We start from the raw sequence: 23,285 nt of genomic DNA on the forward strand, positions 1-23,285 counted from the left end.
CTGACGTGGATTGCTCACTGAATGATCCCTCAATCAAAAGGAACTTTATGCCTGTGTATCTGTGTGTTTGTCCAGTTGCTCTGTCTCTGGCATTCCAACATATGAAGTAATGAAATGCATTTTATTCACCATTCCAATAGATGGTGCATTACAGACATTAACACTTCCATTTACAAATCCAATACTAAAGAGTGTATAACAGAAACATATGCATCGCATTTGTCATTCCAAGAAATGGCACATCACAAACATTTGAAGTAATTGATTTTATTACTACAAATGTTTGTGATGTGCAATACCATGGAATGACAAATGCAAAGCAATTCCAATAAATGGTGTGCTGCAAATATTAAAGCCGAGGTCTATTGTGATTATTTAGATGTCAACCCATCTTAGACGGGAAGCACTGCTAGTATAAGTGTAAAATTGCTTGTGCTCTTACAAAAATGAAATATATTAAAATACACTTTAATCAAAATGAATGTATTTTAAAATATGTTGCAATATACTTTAGGGATGCATATATTACAATATATTGCAATGTGCTGTAAAATATGGCCGACAGAGAGAAGACACAAAGAGCTACAGACAGACAGACAGACAGACAGATTCTCCTTCAGTGACATTTCCAGGTCTGAAGCCAGGGCCGGATTTAGATGAAAAGAGGCCCTAGGCTATTCCACTTATGAGGCCCTTTCACCTCCCATTTTTAAGTTTGTAAATTACATGAGAGATAATAAAATACATCATTACTGTGATATATACTCAGCAAAAAAAGAAACGTCCTCTGACTTTCAACTGTTTTTACTTTCAGTAAACTTAATGTGTAAATATTTGTATGAACACTAAAAGAGTCAACACCATAAGACATAAACTAAAAATGTTTCATAATGTGTCCCTGAATGAAGGGAGGCTCAAAATCAAAAGTACCAGTCAGTATCTGGTGTGGCCACCAGCTGCTTGAAGTACTGCAGTGCATCTCCTCCTCATGGACTGGACCAGATTTGTCAGTTCTTGCTGTGAGATGTTACCCAACTCTTCCACCAATGCACCTTCAAGTTCCTGGACATTTCTGGGGGGAATGGCCCTAGCCATCGATCCAAATCGATCCCGCTCCAGGGTACAGACCTCGGTGTAACGTTCATTCCTACGACGATAAACACGAATCCGTCCATCACCCCTGGTGAGACAAAACCGTGACTTATCAGTGAAGAGCACTTTTTGCCACTCCTGTCTGGTCCAGCGAAGGTGGGTTTGTGCCCATAGGCGGCGTTGTTGCTGGTGATGTCTGGTAAGCACCTGCCTTACAACAGGCCTACAAGCCCTCAGTCCAGCCTCTCTCAGACTATTGCGGACAGTCTGAGCACTGATGGAGGGATTGTGTGTTCCTGGTGTGACTCGGGCAGTTGTTGTGGCCATCCTGTACCTGTCATGCAGGTGTGATATTCGGATGTACCGATCCTGTGCAGGTGTTGTTACACGTGGTCTTCCACTGCGAGGATGATCAGCTGTCCTTCCTGTCTCCTTGTAGCGCTGTCTTAGGCGTCTCACAGTGCGGACATGGCAATTTATTGCCCTAGCCACATCAGCAGTCCTCATGCCTCCCTGCAGCATGCCTAATGCACGTTCACGCAGATGAGCAGGGACCCTGGGCATCTTTCTTTGGGTGTTTTTCACAGTCGGTAGACAAGTCTCTTTAGTGTCCTGCGTTTTTAGAACTGTGACCTTAAATGCCTACTTTCTGTAAGCTGTTAAGATCTTAACGACCATTCCACAGGTGCATGTTAATTAATTGATTATGGTTAATTGAACATGCATGGAAAACATTGTTTAAACCCTTTACAATGAAGATCTGGAAAGTTATTTGGATTTTTAAAACATTATTGTTGAAATACACAGTCCTGAAAAAGGGACGTTTCTTTATTTGCTGAGTGTATATCAATATGTTAATAATATAATCATGAAAATATAAAATAAAGCATGAAATATACACTTTAAAATATACAAATTAAAACATATGTTAAGAACTTACCTAGAATTCCACGAAATGAAGATATTGTCACAAAAAATTTTTCAATAGTCTATAAACACTTCACTGAAGTATTGAACCTACTGAACTCAAAAGGCGAGAATCAAATGATCGTGTACGCAATCCTAAAATAAGAATCTTTTCTAATAACATTAACACGTGTTTCATATTATCGAAGTAACACGAATATAACCGAACGTCGGGATATCAATAGGTCTGTTCGTTTGTCTGTTCCAATCTACACCAATCTGCACTTTATTTATGCAAGAACAAACCAGAGCTTAGTAGCATAAGGCACGTCAATATTTGCCATAGCAATCAGTAAACGTATGAACGTTACTTTGGTGCAATCTAGTATATCCAAACGAACAGACCCAATGAGCCGAACGCGTTGATCTTAACCAATACATTTCTATGTTTGTTTATTAGTCAAATGCATAGAATTTCTCCTTCTTTTCGGTTCAGTGTTTTAGTGTTCACTGTTTTTAGAATACTGTAGTGTAATTTTAATTTTGCTAACAATTTGAATGTAGGCCCCTCTTGATCTTGAGGCCCTAGGCTGAAGCCTAGTTAGCCTATAGGAAAATCCAGCCCTGTCTGAAGCCACTGTAAAATATGTAAATTGTTGCTGTTTCTGTATATTGCAGCGTAGTTTCCAAAATATAAAATTATTTATTTTTAATATATTTTAAAATAGTAGGACTAATATACTGTAACGCACATAAATTGGATCATACCTTTAAATATGCTGTCACTTCTAATTATAATATACTATTTAAAATATTTAACAGCATATAGCTGTTTCAATATATTCCACAATATATTTGACTTTTTTAGAAAGTAACTTTCTAATAATAGAATATTTGCTTAAATATGTGTTTATAATGAAAAATCTTAGTCTGACAGTTGGTTTATTTTTCTCTGGAAACTAATAGTGTAGAGACACACATTTAGCAAACTGCTAACGTTTTAAATCAATTTTTCTTGAAATATCAAAAAATATCAGTCTTACAGTATACATGTTACAAAGTGGAATACATCACACCCTGCATGTACTGACACCAATAAGTCGGATTGATTAGGAAGCCAGTGTTTAAATATTTTCCATGTCAAAACATAAGTATAAAAAGAACATACAATATATGCAGAATGCATTTATAAATATATTAAGAGAAACATATCTTTGATTATATTTCAGATATACTCTTTACTCATATATATTTGAACTACATATACTTCACATTAAATTGCAAGATATGTCTACGTATTTTTAGGTATATTGCAATATACAGGGGTGGGCAAAAGTGGGTTTGCAGTTGTCCGTATGGAAAAGACATGCAGATTATGATTATTACAATCGCTTTATTATCTCAAAAGAATATCACCATGTCAAAGTGCACTTAACATACAGGTTGTGTGTAACAACTTCATAAATAATAATACAAATGAATGAATAAATAATAATACAAGAATAAACTCACACCTGTAAACCTGCTTTAGCTCACCCCATAAGCTTTTTGTGAGTGGCTTTTGCTGTTCTGTCTTTCTTCTTCTTCCTCTTTCAGCTGCTCCCATTAAGGGTTGCCACAGCAGATCATCTTCTTCCATATCTTTCTGTCCTCTACATCTTGTTCTGTTACACCCATCACCTGCATGTCCTCTCTTGCCACATCCATAAATCTTCACTTAGGCCTTCCTCTTTTACTCTTGCCCGGCAGCTCTATCCTGAACATCCTTCTCCCTATATACTCAGCATCTCTCCTCTGCACATGTCTAAACCAATGCAATCTCACCTCTGTGATTTTTGTCTCCAAACCGTCCAACTTGAGCTGACCCTCTAATGTCCTCATTTCTAATCCTGTCCATCCTCATCACACCCTAACCCTAATCTTAACATCTTTAACTCTTGCCACCTCCAGCTCTGTCTCCTGCTTTTTGCTCAGTACCACCGTCTTCAATCCTAAATAACGTTCCACTTTGCATTTCTCAACCCTGAACCTGCTCCATTGGTGGAGCTGATACTCTCTGCTCCTGACTCTGAATGAAGGTGAGCACTAATAACATTTCTTATAGGCATGTAATAAATAAGAAATAAAAACTCTACTAAGTTAAGTGATGTTACGGTCTGGGCCAGAGTCACAATGTAAACTGTTGCTTTCATTCATCATGTCTTTAACACTTAAATCCATTAACTTTTTTTAGGTACTAGGGGGCTTTGCCCCCTGCTCACTTCGCTCGCCAACCCCTGTGTTTGGTTAATCGGATATACAATTTAATTTTTTTTTTCCTTTGGAATTGTTTCAATTTCATTATTTGTACTTTTACTTTAAAGGTTCATTAAAAACAACATTTTTTGGAGACACATTGTGACAACGCAACGTATAACTGCCCGTGAGTGAATATTGTTTCTGTTTCTCTAATAAATAATCCGACTTTTTCTAATGTTTGTCCCTGTAATTTATTGATTGTCATAGCAAAAGCTATTCTCATGGTAAACTGTAAACATTTTAATACGAATGGCATATCAAGATCTCCTTTGGTGTGTAATTTTATTCGCGGAATATATACATTACCTTTCTTTTTGCCTGTTAAAATTTGCATCGCTTCTCCGTGATCATAAATATACACCTGACCGAATTGTGTATTCTTTGAAATTTAACTTGTCATTGCTTTAACTGTTGCGGGACCACAGATTCTCATGGTCTGTTATTGTGTAAATCCACATTTTGTGCATAAGAATGATGCGAATGCGAACAGACTCTACACTTTGCCTTTTATTTCTGACCTCGATTTGTCCTGCTCTTATTTTTTCAATTACACCTGGTTCTGATGGTTAATCACCTTTTGTTTTGCGGTAATGCGATCTTTTCTATCTTTTTTTTGATACTGTAGCGACTGACATGATAAAGTGTCACCAAAGTTTTACTTGAACAATCGCTGACCCCGTAACCCCAAACACAACTTTCAAGCACCTTTTCCAACCCCTCATCCCCCGCATCTCGCCCCCTTACTGCATCAATCAATACCCCACTATCAGTCTTCCGTGCTGTACTCCACCCTCCGTCAATCAGACTGAACAGTCACTTAAAACCAAAAAGGCCTCAACCTAGCTGGGATGCTACAACAATTTTACTGGTTTCATAATCTATCTGGCTTTTTTTCTCTCCAACGCCTTTGGTTGTCTATTCTCCGTATTGTCCTTATATGCTTTAAATGTGTTGAGAGCACAGAATGTGTGTGCACTACGTGCTTTTACACGACTGACTGTTTTTTGATGCATGTGCTCTTGTATGATATCATTTGTGAGTAGGGCATGTCTTGCAAGAATCTCATGTTTATGGTCCCCGCGAGACGCTCCGTGACAAGTGTCTTTTGTCTTCCGAGAGAAGATCACGTATCGTAGCCTTGCTTTTGCATTCCAGGATTTCTTTTTATAATAGAGAGATAGATCTATAAAATCCTTACAGTCTTGCATACTCACACCGCTTACTCACCTCAGTTCCTCTACTTTACAGTTTGCACTCTTCATCCCCTCACACAGCAGATGGACTCCTGAATCCTCCAGTTTATTTTCTCCAAGCCACAGCTCAGTCAGTTGTGAGTGTTCAGTGAAAAGAGCCGAGGAGAGAGCAGCTAAACATCCAGAGGTGAGGCCACACGAGTCGAGACTGTAGAGCAGACACAGGGTTACATTGGACTAGTCCAAGTATTATCAAAAGCGTAGGCACACAAACACTACAAACACTGTTTATTCTTGAACGTTTAACTCTTTGCTAGAGCTATTCATTCTATCACGCCACTTTGGTCTTGGAGATGGAATCTTCTTTCCTGATGAGCAGCAGCAAAAACAAGTCATATTAAATCAAAGAAAGATTTTTGATACAAAGTTACCCAGATAAGTAATTACTAGCCTTGACAGTACATCTTGACATCCATGCATGGAAAGAAGGCTCTAATATCGGACAGGTGTACAGTGCTACAAGTACAAAAGAATGATAAGAAAATGGATAAACAACTTGTACATTTGTACACTTTTATATATACATTATGGTCATGGACGCTATGACATGGGATCCAGAATAAATGGTGGAGCACCAGCCGGGTCGTTTGATTTAATTAACAAAGGAGAGCACAACAAAAACAGCAATGGTGCTGACAAAACAAAGCAAAAGGGCTGCTATAGGCCTGCTAGGACAGAGTAGAGCTCCATCTCCGTTGAGTGTTTGTCTACGATGAGTCGCCACCTTTTGGGAGCACCTTGAATATATAATCCACTGACAAGACGGGACAGAGTCAGTTACCCCATTAGGCACCTTGTATGTGATGTGGTCAAGTCAAGTCAAGTTGGGGAGCATGCACTAGTACAGCGCGTTGCCGTACCCACTACATGTCGAAACAACTCGGGATCCCAGTTGGCAATCCCCCAGGCAGACACTCAGTCCAGTCCCACCCTCCGGAAATGACCCTCTGTCTACCGCAGCCAGGTGTTACGTGGGCGACCCCTTGGCCTGGTCCAGCCACTCGGGTCCCCAACAATGAGGACCTTATAAGCCAGATCACCCTCTGGGAAACGCGCCACATTGTCATAGTGCCATAACTGATGCTCACTCACAGTGCAGGTAATGTGCCTCATTTGGGATTCCATGAGCAACCTCTCATTCGACACAAAGTCAAACCAATGGTACCCAAGGATTTTCCAGAGAGACACAGTACCAAATGAGTCCAGTCTTCATCTCAGGTCAATAGATAGCATCCATGTCTCACAACCATATAGCAAGACAGAAAGCACCAGAACTCTAAAGACTTGGACCTTCGTCATGTTGCATAGATATTGGGAGTACCACACACTCCTTTCCAGCGACCTCATGACCCCCCATACTCTCCCAATCCGTCTACTGACTTCATAGGAAGAGTCACCAGAAATATGAATGTCACTGCCAAGGTAAGTAAAACTCTCGACAAGGTCGACATTCTCTCCGCAAACACACACTGCTGATGGCTGTGCCCAAGAGGTCATTAAAGGCCTGGATCTTGGTTTTTATCAAGACACTCGCAAGTCCAGACACTCTGACTCCTCGCTCAGTCTCTCGAGCGCCCCGATCAGAGTCTCCATTGACTACACAAAGATCACAGCATCATCAAGATCCGTGATTCCCACTTGTGATTTGGGAACAGAGTGAAATGATACCATTAGCAAGAGCGCCCCCTCTTATCCCAGAGTAGTATTGCTTAACAAAGAGGAGCCAGTAAGGTGATCCTAAGACAAGCATGTGTGACAACATGTAATTTGCATGCTTAAATACTTTAAATGTTCTTTTATGTTCGCAACTTCTTATAAAATTAAGCAGAAAATACTTCCTTATACAGTAGATAGATAGATAGATAGATAGATAGATAGATAGATAGATAGATAGATAGATAGATAGATAGATACTTTATTAATCCCAAGGGGAAATTCACATACTCCAGCATCAGCATACTGATAAAAAACAATATTAAATTAAAGAGTGATAAAAATGCTGGTATAACAGACAATAACTTTGTATAATGTTAACGTTTACCCCCCCGGGTGGAATTGAAGAGTCGCATAGTGTGGGGGAGGAATGATCTCCTCAGTCTGTCAGTGGAGCAGGACAGTGACAACAGTCTGTCGCTGAAGCTGCTCCTCTGTCTGGAGATGATCCTGTTCAGTGGATGCAGTGGATTCTCCATGATTGACAGGAGTCTGCTGAGTGCCCGTCACTCTGCCACAGATGTCAAACTGTCCAGCTCTGTGCCTACAATAAAGCCTGCCTTCCTCACCAGTTTGTCCAGGCGTGAGGTGTCCCTCTTCTTTATGCTGCATCCCCAGCACACCACCGCATAGAAGAGGGCGCTCGCCACAACCGTCTGATAGAACATCTGCAGCATCTTATTGCAGATGTTAAGGGACGCCAGCCTTCTAAGGAAGTATAGTCGGCTCTGTCCTCTTTTGCACAGAGCATCAGTATTGGCAGTCCAGTCCAATTTATCATTCAGCAAACTTTTGCACGTGGCAGGACTCCGGGTTGTATTTGAAGTCCGATGTATATAGGCTGAACAGGACCAGAGAAAGTACAGTCCCCTGTGGCGCTCCTGTGTTGCTGACCACAATGTCAGACCTGCAGTTCCAGAGATGCACATACTGAGGTCTGTGTGTAAGATAGTCTATGATCCATGCCACTAGGTATGAATCTACTCCCATCTCTGTCAGCTTGTCCCTAAGGAGTAGAGGCTGGATGGTGTTGAAGGCGCTAGAGAAGTCCAGAAACATAATTCTTACAGCACCACTGCCTCTGTCCAAGTGGGAGAGGGATCGGTGTAGCATATAGATTATGGCATCCTCCACTCACACCTTCTCCTGGTATACGAACTGCAGAGGGTCGAGGGCGTGGCAGACCTGTGGCCTCAGGTGGTGAAGCAGCAGTTGCTCCATGGTCTTCATCACATGTGACGTCAGAGCAACAGGCCGGAAGTCATTCAGTTCACTAGGACGTGATACCTTTGGGACTGGGGTGATGCAAGATGTTTTCCAAAGCCTCAGGACTCTCCCCTGTTCCAGGCTCAGGTTGAAGATGCACTGTAGAGGACTCCCCAGCTCCAATGCACAGGCCTTCAGCAGTCATGGTAATACTCCATCTGCTTTGCTGGCACGAAGTCTCCTCAGCTCTCTGCTCACCTGCACTGCTGTAATTGTGGGTGGGGGGAAACTCTCTCCTATGCCGGTATCAGCAGAAGGATGGGTGGAGGGTGCAGTACTCCGAGGTGAGAGTGGGTTAGGGTGGTCAAACCTGTTAAAGAAGTTGTTCATCTGGTTTGCTCTCTCCACGTCTCTCTCGATGGTGGCACCCCGCTTCGAGCTGCAGCCAGTGATGATCTTCATCCCATCCCACACTTCCTTCATGCTGTTATTCTGCAACTTCTGCTCCGGCTTTCTCCTGTACTGCTCCTTCGCCACCCTGATCTGGACTCGGAGTTCCTTCTGCACGTGCTTGAGCTCATGCTGATCACCGCTTTTAAAAGCCCTTTTCTTCTGGTTCAAAAGACCCTTGATGTCACTTGTGATCCATGGCTTGTTGTTAGCATAGCAGCGTACTGGAACTACAATGGCCATACAGAAGTTGATGTAGTCAGTAGTGCAGTCAACAACCTCCTCAATGTTTTCACTATGTGACCCCTGCAGGATATCCCAGTCTGTAGTTCCAAAACAGTCTCTCAGAGTGTACTCTGCATCAGGGGACCACTTCCTAAATAAGCGTGTGGTTGTAGGTAGCGCCCTTACTCTTGGTTTGTATTGAGGCTGAAGCAGAACCAGGTTATGATCTGCTTTCCCAAGCGCAGGCAGCGGGGTGGCGCTGTATGCGTCTTTAATGTTTGCATACAGTAGGTCAATAGTGCTATTTCCCCCAGGTGTTACAATCCACATACTGGGAGAAGGCAGGTAATGTTTTGTCCAGCGTCACATGGTTAAAGTCTCCAGCGATTAGCACAAGTGCCTTGGGGTGCTGTGTTTGCAGTTTAGCAACAGCGGAATGGACGACGTCACCCGCTATCTCCATGTCCATCCACTATCTCCAGAACACAAAATTTTGAATAAAACTACTGTCTACACTGAGAATTTCATTTCCATTCATTTCTGTATCTTTTGCTCTAGGTCAGCGTTTCTCAACCTTTAAGTACTTGCGACCCAAGTTTTCATAACAGTTTTAATCACGCCCCCTAAGATTTTTTTGAAAGGAGCCCACTAATACCAATTTGTTCTTTTTAAATTAATGATATATCATAGATGCATATTTTATTATATCTACTTAACTTTTATCGACATTTATCTTACTCTATATTTATTTTTCTAGTATCAGAATGTAGTTCAAGTCAATTTGCTTTGGTTTCAATAGATGTATTTTTCATATTTTCGATTCTTGTTTTCTTTTTTTCACATCTTCGTGCCCCCTTTTTGTTACTTACCGCCCCACAGTTTGAGAACCACTGCCTTTAGGTGCTCTAGAATTAATGACACATGCTTGACAGTGCTTAAGCAAGGTAAGCAATACTGCCCCATACTGAAAAGAGGCGCTATTGCTAATTGTCCTTTCTTTTCCACCAGCAGTTCCAAAAACAACCTCTCAGTGAAAGCAGCTGACCATGTCCGTGGAGCTTGGAGAAAGCCCCGCCCCTTCTGGTTAGGACCAGACAAAAAGGGGCGTGTCCAGAGAGAGGCCTCTTATTCTGGACCCAGACATCAAGGTGCCTAAGATATTTTCACATACTATTGTTAAGGCTGGATTGGCCAAGTTGCTGTTTAATTTATGTTAATTATAATGTTTTGTTTTTCTTTCATTAAATGAGGTTGTTTGGCTAGTTTCCCAACATTTATTGTGGGCTGTATGACTCTTCCTGGATTTGACAATGCCATAAATATCCAGACTTTGATAAGTGATGAAAAGGGGAGCAAATGGCCGGCATGCTAAAATATAATATGAACATGAATTCAGTTGTCCGCATATTGTAACAGAACAAGATGCAGAGGACAGAAGGTTATGGAAGAAGATGACCTGCTGTGGCGACCCTTAATGGGAGCAGCCGAAAGAAGAAGAAGAATTCAGTAATACAGTTATAAACACACACATACATTTATGCACAGACTGTAATGACTACCAGCCAAGGATGAATCACCTCTACTTTGAGCTGCCATTCCATCATACAAATTAGCAGCTTCAGAGCCAGCAGCAGGGGAGTTAAAAAAAAAAACAGCGTGGTGCAGTGGTTAAGGCTTTGGACTTCAAACCCTAAAGTTGTGGGTTCAAATCTCACTACTGACACTATGTGACCCGGAGCAAGTCATTTGACCTGCCTGTGATCCAATTAGAAGACCAAAAAGAAATGGAACCTGATTTATAAGCTGATTTGGTTAAAAGCATTGACTTAATAAAAGTAAATGTCAGCCTGCAAAGCCACAGACAGAATTCCAACTAGTGTGGCAACAACCATAATAGGGAGCCACCTATATGAGCGATGTAAAGACCAAAGAGTCCATATTGGTACTCAGCACTGGCACTGCAATATTCCCTGCATTCATTTCTGTATGTTGTGTAGCTTTATTAAATTAACAATTTAACAAAGGCAAATTAACCTCTTCAGAATGAATTATATTATTGACCCAGATATAAGAATAAGAAGACCACCTTCATAAAGGTTGGCAAATATAAAAATAGCAGAAAATTTTAGGATATCCTAAACAGATCTGATTAGACCAAAAGAATAATCCAGTCCGAAATGCATAACCAAGCTTACAAATAATGAAAAGAAATGACAAAGATTAGAGTTTAAACTGAGAAAGAAAAACACAGAATATAGCTTATGGTGTATTCATGTGCTATCAGAGTATTTGGTGTTCTGAGTTGTGGCATCTCACTTTCCTACTTCAGTGACAATGTGAATTTGTGGTCAGACTATATGGGAAAACATAAGGCCGCTGTTGATTAGTAATTGATTAAATGTAATTGTGAAAATAAAGAGCTGACTAAATCTATTAAATGTTTACCACTTCACTCCAAATGTAATTATGTTTTATTTTATACAATTGACAAAGGTGAATGGTCAGCATTACGTTATAAATCCGAGAATTCGGGTGGCTTTGTTTTCTCCTAATTGTCCAACTTTTAGAGTTTGCATGGCCAGGTCAGGTTGGGGAACATGCACTGGTACAGCATCCACCCCTCAGTCAGACATGCGGTCCAGTCCCCTCCTCTGGAAATGACCCTCTGTCTACCGCACCCAGGTGTTAAATGGGCATCCCCTTGGCCTGGTCCAGCCACTTGGGTCCTCAGTAATGAGGATCATGCAGGTCAGGTCACCCTCGGGGAATCGTGCCACTACAGCCATGTGTACACATACTGTATATATACTGGCTGGGTTGAGCTGCTATTCGTCTCTTATACTGTATATACATATATACATATATACACACATATATACATATATACACACATATATACACACATATATACATATATATATATATATATATATATATATATATATTGTGAAAGATATATATATATATATATATATATATATATATATATATATATTGTGAAAGATGCAAGAGCAAACAGCATAAAGGTTTGGGGTTTTCCGGCCCCGTATATTGTAGAATAATCCACAATTCAAAAATCAAAACAGGTCAAAATATAAACACAAAAGGTTCATAGGCGCGACCCCATTCTAGGCGTCGGCGGCCATTTTATAAGGGAGGAGCCGGAAGTGGAGGAATGCTAGGAAGGAACCGTGAGGAAGGATGGGACTGATGACGTCAGGAAAGATGGCGGAGGAAGGGCGGAAGTAGCGTACTGCGGGAAAGCTTATGGTGGCGGAGCGTCTTTTTTCCTGGAAGAAAGCAAAGGAGAAAGGTTAGTACCCCGCCACTCCCTGCCGGCGAACGTCTTCCGAAGCGTTTTAAGGTCCATCCGCGGTCTCCTATTCGCGCGTGCGTGACAATATATATATATATATATATATAAGAGACGACTAGCAGCTCAACCAAGCCGGAACCCCCCAAGAAATGGTAAGATGGGGAAGGTAGCCTCTTTAGGGCAATGCTTCCCCCAGAATGTTAAATGACAGCTCTCCTGGATCTCAGCAGTGCCCCGGATTCATACAGGGCACCACAGGACTTGGAATCTTTATCTCAGCCCTGGTGACTACCATGGGTGCCGCCAGGGAGTGCTGCAAAAATGGAGGAGCCGTATGGCATGGGGTTCCTGTCTAACCCAGAAGTGCTTGCAGGCTACTTGGGTAGAAGAGCAGAAGCACAGATTGACCAGTATAAAAGGTCTTGCCAGCCTCACTGGGACAAGCCAGAGTCAGGAGGAAGGGGACAGAGCTTGCTGGAAGAGGAGTGAAGGCGAAAAGAGAGAGAGAGAGAGAGAGAGAGAGAGAGAGAGAGAGAGAGAGAGAGAGACAAAGATAAGAAAAGTACTGGGAACTGTACTTTGGTGCTTTCTACTGTGCTGTGCTCTGCGGAGTAAGGAATAAGTACTTCCCAGCTGTAAATACAAGTGTCTTATGTGCTGCACTTGTGTCTCTGCCTGTCTGTGCCAGATTAGAGTAGCTGTACTGGCCCCGGTGGTCCATAAGCCTCCTGCTCGCTTTGCTCACCCACCCCCCTTACCCCCCCAGGGCATGCTTTGTGCCTCTCATTGTAAAGGGGGGTGGGGGGGTGCAAACACACCAAGCTGCATGTTCTGCTTGTGGCAATGTGCGTTGATCATATCAACAGCAGATGTACAGCAGCTGTCCTCACTTTGCTCACTCACCACCCTCCCATGCGCTATGCACCAAACACTACACGTCTCTGCCGCTCATGTTGTGAATTTGGGGTGATTTGGGTGGTTTGGAGGAATGCATGCTAAGGAGATGCGGATGGATCAGCTGCTGGCTTGCTGCTGCTGAGCTGCATATTCTGCTTGTCGCGCCGTGCATTGATCACTTAAAGGCCTGTACAGCAGCTGTCCTTTTGTCTCACTGCTTTGTCTCGCGGGACGTCAAAGTGTCTCTCCAAGATGATCACATCTTGACCCAAGATTTTTATTTATATATAGATAGATATATATAACTGAATAGTTTCTTGGAGCCTGGACTGTTTACAGCATGGGCTTACATGGCTAGTGTATATATAAATATAAATACACACAGTTGTAAATGTTAGTATGTCCAGCTATCCTAACACACACATTAATTTAGAAGGTTGAAAACTGTATATCCCACTGACACATGGGCAAGTCTAAATTGGGCATCTGAATTGCCTTTAACTCATAAAATTAATAAGGAAAAGATAAAGATAGTCGGAGAAAAGTGAGAGAAAGAGGGACGCAAAGGAAAGACAAGTTAATATAAAAGTTGAAGATTAGAGAGAGAGACACAGCGAGAGTAACAAGGACATGGAGCAGCAGCGATCTGAAACTGTGAACAGTGAGGACAAACTAGGAAGGAACCACAGTCCCTGACTGCTTTACTTTGTGGATGAAGAAATATATTTTAGAAGGTTTCAAAAATGTTACACACACCTCCTTACCGTGACTGGCACTTTAATTTCATTTTCTATGATTTTTTTTCTGTTTTCTGTTTTTCTAGAATTAATTCCCGCTGTTGTCTTGTGTCTATCATATTTATATGGTTCTTTGACATGTGGTTTAGCACTATTAGTACTTTCATTTTCATTATAGTACACGTTAATGCAATCAAATTTCCTTTACATGTAGACTTAACGCATCTGGTGCCATGTTGGCCTTAGTCAGAATTTTGGGAGCAAAAATATCCAAACGACATTCAGTGAAATCTGAATCAATGAAGCCCACAGTGTTTACTCACTCCAGTTTCTTCAATTTACAGTTGTGGTTCCTAAGCTCCTTACACAAGAGATGCACTCCTGAGTCCTGCAGCTTATTGAGTCCCAGCTCCAGCTCAGTGAGCAGTAAATGATCAGCAAAGACAGCTGAGGAGAGAGCTGAGCAGTAACCCGAAGTGAGACTGCAGTTCCTTAGCCTGAGTAAATAAGGAGAGGGAAATGAGTGACATGGTGAGCCAGGCACACACAAACACTCACACTCACTCTTTACTCACCCCAGTTTCTCTAATTTACAGTTTCTGCTCTTCAGCCCCTCACACAGCAGACTCACTCCTGAATTCCCCAGATTATTGTTTCTCAGCTCCATCTCAGTCAGATGTGAGGCTTCAGCAGACAGAGCCAAGGCAAGAGCCAAACAGCAGTCTGGGGTGAGATGACATAAGCGTAAGCTGTGGAGAAGAGGAGAGAAGAGGGAAGGTGAACAGCTGGTGTGTGTCAAACAGTCAGAGGGGCTCCTCCTGGTTAACCATCACTGCTTAAAATAAGTCTTATTTATAGAAAAAGAAACCTGAACCATGATTGGCACCGTTTCAAACCTGCCTCAGTAAAGCCACTAGATCTTGTAAACCGGTCCTACATACTAATGTAAGGAATTAGGTTTCCAGGAGGAGCTTCTGTAATAAGTTTATATGTTTAATATGTCACTGTGCTCTGTACAATAAAAAAATATTTTATAAATCTGCTTCTTCTCACATGTACAGCTAACACAAGGCCAGATTTAGCACACAGGGGCTCATCATTTAGAACTGCTAGGCAAGCATTAGAAGACAAGAAAGGGACAACTGCAAAAATGGGCATTGTACTGTTTCTGTGTGTCAGAGTCAGCATGACATTGGGTCATCACTTTGCCTTGTTTAGAAATGCATGATTTACCTAAGTGAGGGCCTGCACATGGAGAAAGGGTATAAAGCCTTGGCACATTGCCTGGCACACCTTTGAAACTGATGGATGGATGGGTGATACCGTCATCCGATTCTGAAAATCCTTCCAGCGCAGCAACGAAAATGGCAGACTCTACACATGGGTTGTCATTGGCTTCATCGTCTGTAATGCTGCGTAAATCATCATTAAAGTTATTTTCTTACTGCCGTATCACTAAGGGAGGGGTATCGCCTTTTTACAATATATCTATTCAGGTTCAGGTTACTTAAAACGCCGCAATTAAAAAGAACTTATTCCAACCAGGGAGCTAGCGCCCCCTGCTGGATAGAGCTTAATTTTCCAAATTCTCTAAAATGAGTTTTAGTTCTTCATTACAGCGCTTCAGCAATAAGACTCAGAGCTAAAGGTGTTGTCCTTTCTTTTGGAATCTTATAGAAAATAAAGAGTTTTTTCTTCAAGACAAATAGATAGTCACGTGAAAAAGTAAGTACACCCCATGAAATGTTGTTTTTCTTTTGTAACATATATGATTCTCATCTCTAGGTAAAGATGACGCTATTCACCAAACATCATGCCGCATTTACAGTACATTTTGTAGTCCATTGTAATAATTTAAATAAATATAAATGCAAATTTCACTTGTGGAAGATGTAAGTCCACCCCTACATTTCTCACTGGATGCAGTGCTGTAAGAGCGGTGAAGGGAGTGCGTTATTCTCAACTTACCAGAATCTGGCATCAGTTCTTCTTGGCTCTTGAGTGACCTCGGTAGCGTAGCAGAGGAGTCCTCAGTGTGCGGAAAGGCACACAGAGATGGTCACCCCAGTTTGTGGACTATTTGCCAATTTTTTTTTTGACAACAAAATGGTGGACATACGATCCTGAGCTACCCAAGAACACTTCTCTTCCCTTCTACACTTCTCCTCAGTAATTGCTCCTCCTTCTGCTTTGAATAAATCAATATACTTTATTAAAACTGCCTAATGTGAACTACTGCTTACAATATCATTGTTTCCATTATGTGTTGTCACAAGAATGACAAATAGACATCGTAAAGGTTTGGGGCAGCTGCCCGTATAACGTGCCATGGCTGCATAAAAGGTATTTAAAGATAATGAGATGGTCACAAGACTGAGTCTAAACCAGAACTGCAGTATTGAATCAAGATGGTGGCTTTAAAGGCCAATGTAGGAAGTGATGTCATAGGAGACAGAAGCGGAAGTGACACCATCAGAGGCGGGGCCATAAGTGGCATTTTCGGGGGCGGGGCCGGAAGGAACGTCATCAGTAGCACCTGAACTAGAAGCGATGTCATTGGGCCCGGAAGCGGAAGTGACATCATTTAAGGTGGGACCATAAAATGCCTTCATCAAAGGCCCTGGAAACAGGAAGTGATGTCATCAAAGGTGCCGGAACACTGCAGGATGTCCCGAGAATTGTTTGCAAGGGACTGAGAAAGACAGTTAGAGCACCCTGTCACCCCCTGGTTGGAGGTGGAATTGCCATTATTCAGGCCATTTAGTTGACTCCTACTCACACGTGTGTGACAGTGTATACTTTTTGATTTCATAGTTCCTTTGGACCATTTTTTCTGCCATATTTGTTTATTATTGGGCGGCTCCATTTTGTACTCTCATCGTTAGGATTGCTCCCGAGTTGTTAGGGGTTTGACCTCAGAGGTTGCACGTTGCTTATGATACGATGGGAAAACATTTGCTTGCTTCCTTATAGAAGTTCATGGATTTCTAAAACCTTTATTTTAAAAACCTTTTTTGCTTACACGATTCTCTCTCAGTATCGACTTTTTGCTTTTTAATCTTTTCTCACATTTTAATTTTGGTGACTTTAATTTGACACTTTTCTGCTTTTTGGCTATGTCTTTTTTCTCGTTACATAATAAAAACTTGTCAGCAAAGTTCAACAGATACTGCAAATGTGAGTAATCAACATTAAATTCCTTCTCGAAGATCCAGCCCCACTCTGTTCTCTTATTACAGCAATGCACATTTTAAATGAAGATGACTGGTGCCTATATTTATGAAGCGTCTCAGAGTAGGAAAATGCTACAGAAATCTCAGAGTAACACAAATTGTGTCTTACTCTTAAGAAAAGGAATAAAAGTATTTTAACAATTTTCCTAATTTAGAAAACTATTCCTAACATCACCGGGGCCTCATGCATAACACCGTGCGTAGAACTAACACTCTAACATGACATAAGCACAAAAGCTGAAATGTGCTTACGCACAGAAAAATCCAGATGCAGGAATCTGTGCGTTCGCCAGCTTCTGCGTTCTTCCGCTACATAAATCAGTCAGCGTGAAAAGTAACGCTCGAGCACACACCTCCTCCCAGAATTATGCCTTTTTGAATATGCAAATCAATATAAATCGCCCTTAATCTCAGCATTCTGTGAAAAGACAATGGGAAAAGCAAGAGGGAAAATAGAAGAATTTCAGCGAATACCAAGTGGAGGCAAAGAAAAACTTACTATTTGTTGGTTTAAACCGTGGTATAAACAACAAAAGAAAGTTGATCGAGTGACATAGCGTGTTGGAGAAACTCGAAAGCTCAAGTTCACAAAGTCGCACAGTGCACACAATAAAAAAGAAGTTGTCAGATATCAAAGTCACCGTGAAAAGGTGAGTTGTAGCCCACCGTCTGAGTGTCATATGAAAGCTTATTAGGGTACAGAGAAAAAAAAGGCACACAGTGGGGAAAAAGCACGAAATGTCAACTTCATTCTCAAAATTTCCACTTTAATCACGTAGTTTATTTTGTCATTAAAGTAGAACATCATAAACTTCATCTTAAAATCGTTTAATTGACCAGTTTCTGAAATCATATTGTAAGTAAAGTAGCACGTTAAATGCTTTGTTTTGTATGTGATCTTCTATGTGCTCTATGTGTGTGAATCACTACTTGCTTCTTAAACCGGCTCTCTTCCTCCGACAGGACACAGAATCCATTACATTCGTGATATTACAGCCCTCTGAATAACTAAAATACTGAGATGTATACGTGATATCATTTTCATGATGATGAGAGTTAAAGCACGTTATTAAACATGGTAACATGGTGGCCCAGTGATTGTGTGCGACCTTCGATGAAATAATTTATTGCAGCAGTACTCAGGGGCAGCTCTAGGCTCATGGCAGCCCTGGGCAGAGAAAGAATCGGTGGCTTCTTCGCCTGCCAATGTCAATATGGTATCTTAAGGACTACGTAATGGCCATGTCAATTGCGGACACTGCATAGCCGCCTCGTGCTCATGACACAAGCATTTAACTTTTGCTGAAATTTGCAGCTGCGTTTTTAGCTCTGTCGTTATTTTCTCTTTCTGTTTTATATTCAATATATATTGATGTGGCAGCCCCTGGGATTTGGCGGCCCTGTGCAGGTGCACAGTTTTCACATGCCTAAGGCCGCCCCTGCAGTACTGTCTCTTTCTTTCTCCAAGTAACCGATCTCCACACAATCAGCTCTGTAATGGACGTTGAGCCATCTGTAAGCTTATAACGCCTATTCTTCAGATCTTTTAAGGAACATTGAAATATCTTCGTAGTACATGTTTAATTATTCTATCCTTCACGCCAGTCCCAGTGAAGCATACAGTGCGAGGCAGGAACAATCGTGAGCTGAGCACCAGATCCTTGCTAGCGTAGCAACACCGTGTCCTTTAATTATTAACAATATAGATTATTTAAATGAAGCTAAAGTTTTATCTGTATAATATAATAAACATATTTTGCTGCATTTCATCTTAAAAATTATATCGTCATCATATGTAAATACACTCTTTATAAAGTGGCTCAGATGGTGCAATATTATAACTGTACTGCAAGTTTACAGTGAGGTGATTGTAGAAATAAGTACTAACAGTTCTACAAGGAGCCGTTGATGGACTGATTGAGTGCATTTAGAGTTCTTGGGATGAAACTGTTTCTGAACCGCAAGGTCTGTACAGGAAAGGTTTGAAGCGTTTGTCATATGAGAAGCAGTTCAAATGTGAAGCATGGCTGAGACAGCGTGTGCTTCATGGTGTATACCGATAATTCTCTTTCCGATCAGCTACTTCGAGTGGTGCAGTGAGAGTAATATGGAAAAAGATGATCCGCTGTGGCAACCCCTAACGGGAGCAGCTGAAAGAAGAAGAAGAAGGTGCAGTGAAAGTAACAACGCTAAAGCAGCTACAGTATTTAGAATAGTTCAATCATTCCATGGACCATTATATTGTTACTGGTTAATTACAATCAGATGCATTACACTAATCAACAATATGCGGTTAATTTCAGTGTATTTATAAAGCCGCGTCAGGAAAAGAAAGGATAACCACACAGGAACAGTAGCACTGCTTTGACGCGGGGTGTCGGCAGTCTGCAAAACCAAGCGGAAAACTTGCGTACGACAGGGTATGAGGTACCGTGGAAATGTGTGTGGCTTTACGCCAAGTTTAGGTTTTATACATTGCGATTTGAACGTGAAAACATTCTTGCGCAACATTTCTGTGCGTACGCACCGTTTATACATGACGCCCCAGGAGAGCTAGGAGCCACTAAACGATGGTTTTTAGGTAGAGATCGGCACACACATCCTGGGAAAGATAGAATGTTTCAGAAATGCTGGGCAAAAACAAACTCGAAAAAAGTTATCAATCTGATAAAAATGGAATATTTGTAACAAATCTTGTACTTAATCTGATCACTCCGTTTATGGGGAGAAGCCATACTATGTCATCCAAAATGAAAGTGTTGGGCCACAGGAAAAATTACACTTTGCAATTGTGAGCAGTTGGGTATGTCACAACCAACCCATTTCCTCGAATTTCGCACCAAACTTTAAATGTCCTTACAATACGTGAGGTGACATGCAGATTATACATTCAGTAACTGTTACATTAAGAGGTGCTCTCTGTAGCCATAACGGCGGTAAGGTGACTCCTCTGTAGGTACAGCTGTCGATCATATATTGTCAGATAAATACGGCTTAGTGCAATATCCTACCTCATTATATTTTCCTTCTTCTCCATCTTATTCTGCTCCTACTTTTATTATTATTTATTATTATTATTATTACCTTTGTGGTTATTATTAGTATCTGGGAGCTACAAAACATCATCATGAATGGCAAATTGTGGCCAGGGGTGCAGTAAAATAATGACTTCATTCATTTTCAGATGTGGCTTCCTACTTTTCACTAGGATTGGGCGTAGGAGACTTTATAACTACTGTACTTTTCATATCCTACTGTGAAGTAGGATGAATTCTTATCCTAGTATGGCTTATAGTGCAGTTCCTAAGAGAAACTGGTCTCAGACAGGTAGAGGAAATTAGGATAAGACATCACAGCAATAAAATTACATCCTGTAGTGTGGACGATGGGCCTTTCAGACTATCTATTGAGTTCAGAACACCGTGGATTTAGTAACTTGAATGAAGCGCCACTGTTTTCATGGACAGTAAAACTGAATCTGTGAATGTTTTATTACTTACTCAACACGCCTACAACAGCTGAGACCTGGCACAAGTCTTTTGATGCACTCTGTGTTAAGATTTGTATCTGATAGTTTAAGTTCTTGAAGTTCTCCACAACAGCTAATGACAGAGCTCAGCACGGCACAGTCCAGAGGAGATAACGTTGATCTGCTAAAGTTCATCTTTAAATCCTTCCCGATGGAATCCCCAATTAATTTCTTATTCTGAGTCTCATAGAGCCACTGACACACTCGCAGAGCTTCATTTTTATCTTCACCCTTTAGAGCCTGTTCAGCTTTTTTCTTCACCCACTCCAGGATCAGCTTTGCTGTCTTCCTGTCAAACTCCCCCAGGATTTTCTCCAGTGTTTTAAACACAGAAGGCTTGGTCAGTCCGGCTAGAAATCGAATAAGGATCTCAAACCGGCCATCTTTACAAGAGTCCAACTTCACAAGCAGATTCTTAACTCCCTCTGATGGATCAAGGAAGAAGGAGAAGGCAGCCATGAACTCCTGCAGTGTGAGATGGAAGAATGTGTACGTCGTGTGCTCTAAACTGCTTTCTCTCTGCAGTATTTCTTTAAGGAACCCAGATAGGAATGGAGAGGACAAGACTGGCTGGAGGCCAAAGGTGGACATCTCAGACTTGTCATAAAACACAAGAATCCTGTTGTCCACCCCATAATAAGCCAATTTTCCCAGTTTGACCAGAATCCCCCGCCAGTCCTCAGCTTCTCGCCTATGGTTGGTCAGGATGTTGTGAAGAAACATTACAAAGAGCTCAGTGACAGTTCTTGGGGCATTTCCACGCTCTTCTTCAGGTGTCATGAAGTGGCTTTTCAGCACAGAACAGATAATCCAGCAGTATGAGGGGTTGAAGCACATGGTGTAAAGAATGGCATTCTCTTCAACATACCGAAAAACCTCTGCACCCAAATCGGCATCATCAAAAAACTTCTTAAAGTACATCAACCTTTGAAAAGGGAAGAACCCCAAGATCTCTGCATATTGATCAACTCTGTCCATGTCCAGGACCTCCAGAGCTGTTGGTCTGCTTGTGATCAGGACTGAACAGCCCTTGAGTAATGTCCCACTGACCAGACTGGTCAACAGGACATGGACAGAAAAGAGCTCCTCTGGGTTTGAGCACACCTGTTTTTGTGTGAAGTCCAGTTTGTGTTTGTACTCATCCAGGCCATCGAATATAAAGAGGAGAGATTCGGGTTTACTCAGGATTTTTATCAGTTTCTGGTCATTGAGATATTTATGGTGCCTCACAATCAGCCTGGTCAGAGGCATCTGTGGCTCATTCTTGTTGTCTAGGAGGTTAAGATCCCTGAATTTAAACATGAACACAAATGCAAACCTCTGGTACTGAGCACCTCTGGACCAGTCAAACATGATCTTCTGGACCATAGTGGTCTTTCCAATTCCAGCCACTCCACTGACCACTACAATGTGAGGGGGACTCTCACTTCCAGGACTCCTTCTAAAGAGTTGCTCAGTCCAGATCCGCTCACATTTCTCCTTTACCCGCTCCTCCACCATCTCTGCATGAGTCCTCCCAATTTCTAGAAGTTCATGGTGAGTTTCACTGTAGGTTCTTCTGTACTTATTAATGACCACCAGCTCAGTGTATCGTGTCTCAAAGCCCACAGCTCTGGCACTTGGTTCTGTGGAGGAAGAGGACTGATCATCCAGTGTTTTTGTGGATTCATACACGGTGACTTTGTGCGTCTCATGGAGGCCTGAAAGACATAATGAGAACAATTGGAAAAAGCTAGGAATGGAGGAGCTGCTGACCAGAGACATAAGACAAGTGGGTTACCTTTAATATGAGTGTGAATGTAATGGGGCTGTTGATTGGCCTGAATCTCCTTCAAGACATCTGGTCCTGGAATGCAAGGAATAAAGATAAAGATGACTAAGCAGTAAGAGGAGAGAAGAACACAATAATTAGGAAATCAAAGAGAGATATACTAAAGAATAACAAAATTTTAAAACACAAATTTGAAAACATTGACTCATTCTATAAGGAGTGGTCCTATTGTGTCTTGCTATATGGAGAGAAGGAGCAAATAGAAAGAAACGTTTGAAGAATAAATGAGGAATGTGTGCACACAGATTAGCAATTAGTTGTTCTGTTGAGGAAGACTCAGGAACAGAACAAATCCAGAAAAGCATGTGCATCAGGCAAGGTGATACTCAATGCCAAAGGACTTGATCTAACATGGAAGCACAGTAGAATGAGCTTCACCATCTCATCAGCCAGGCAAGTAACAGTTTACAAGGTTTAAGGTCATCAAGCGATGCCCACTCAGTTCCTTGCAGAGGTCTCAGGGTCTGATTCAGCTTTCTTCTACAACAGAGACAGGAAGAGCTCAAAATTGTTTGTAGAATCAAATAGAGCCTTGAAGGATAATGGGAATATCAAAGAAAGAATGGTTATTAGAAAGAATGCTTGAAGCTCAACACGGG

General features: G+C 41.5%; 1 protein-coding gene across 1 annotated transcript in view; it reads right to left on the reverse strand.

The window, feature by feature from the left end:
• The window catches only part of LOC120534649 (NACHT, LRR and PYD domains-containing protein 3-like), a 31,044-nt gene extending 8,582 nt beyond the window's left edge, over window positions 1–22,462 (reverse strand). Inside the window, exons 1-4 of the mRNA XM_039762239.1 lie at window positions 20,827–22,462; window positions 14,669–14,842; window positions 14,417–14,590; window positions 5,524–5,697 (exon numbers count right to left, since the gene is read on the reverse strand). Coding sequence (XP_039618173.1) covers window positions 5,524–5,697; window positions 14,417–14,590; window positions 14,669–14,842; window positions 20,827–22,355 — 2,051 coding nt within the window. The 5' untranslated portion in view covers window positions 22,356–22,462. The remainder of the gene's footprint in view (window positions 1–5,523; window positions 5,698–14,416; window positions 14,591–14,668; window positions 14,843–20,826) is intronic.
• Window positions 22,463–23,285: the final 823 nt, after the last annotated feature.

Source organism: Polypterus senegalus, chromosome 8 (genome assembly GCF_016835505.1).
Source record: "Polypterus senegalus isolate Bchr_013 chromosome 8, ASM1683550v1, whole genome shotgun sequence".
Classification (NCBI taxonomy): Eukaryota; Metazoa; Chordata; class Cladistia; order Polypteriformes; family Polypteridae; genus Polypterus; species Polypterus senegalus.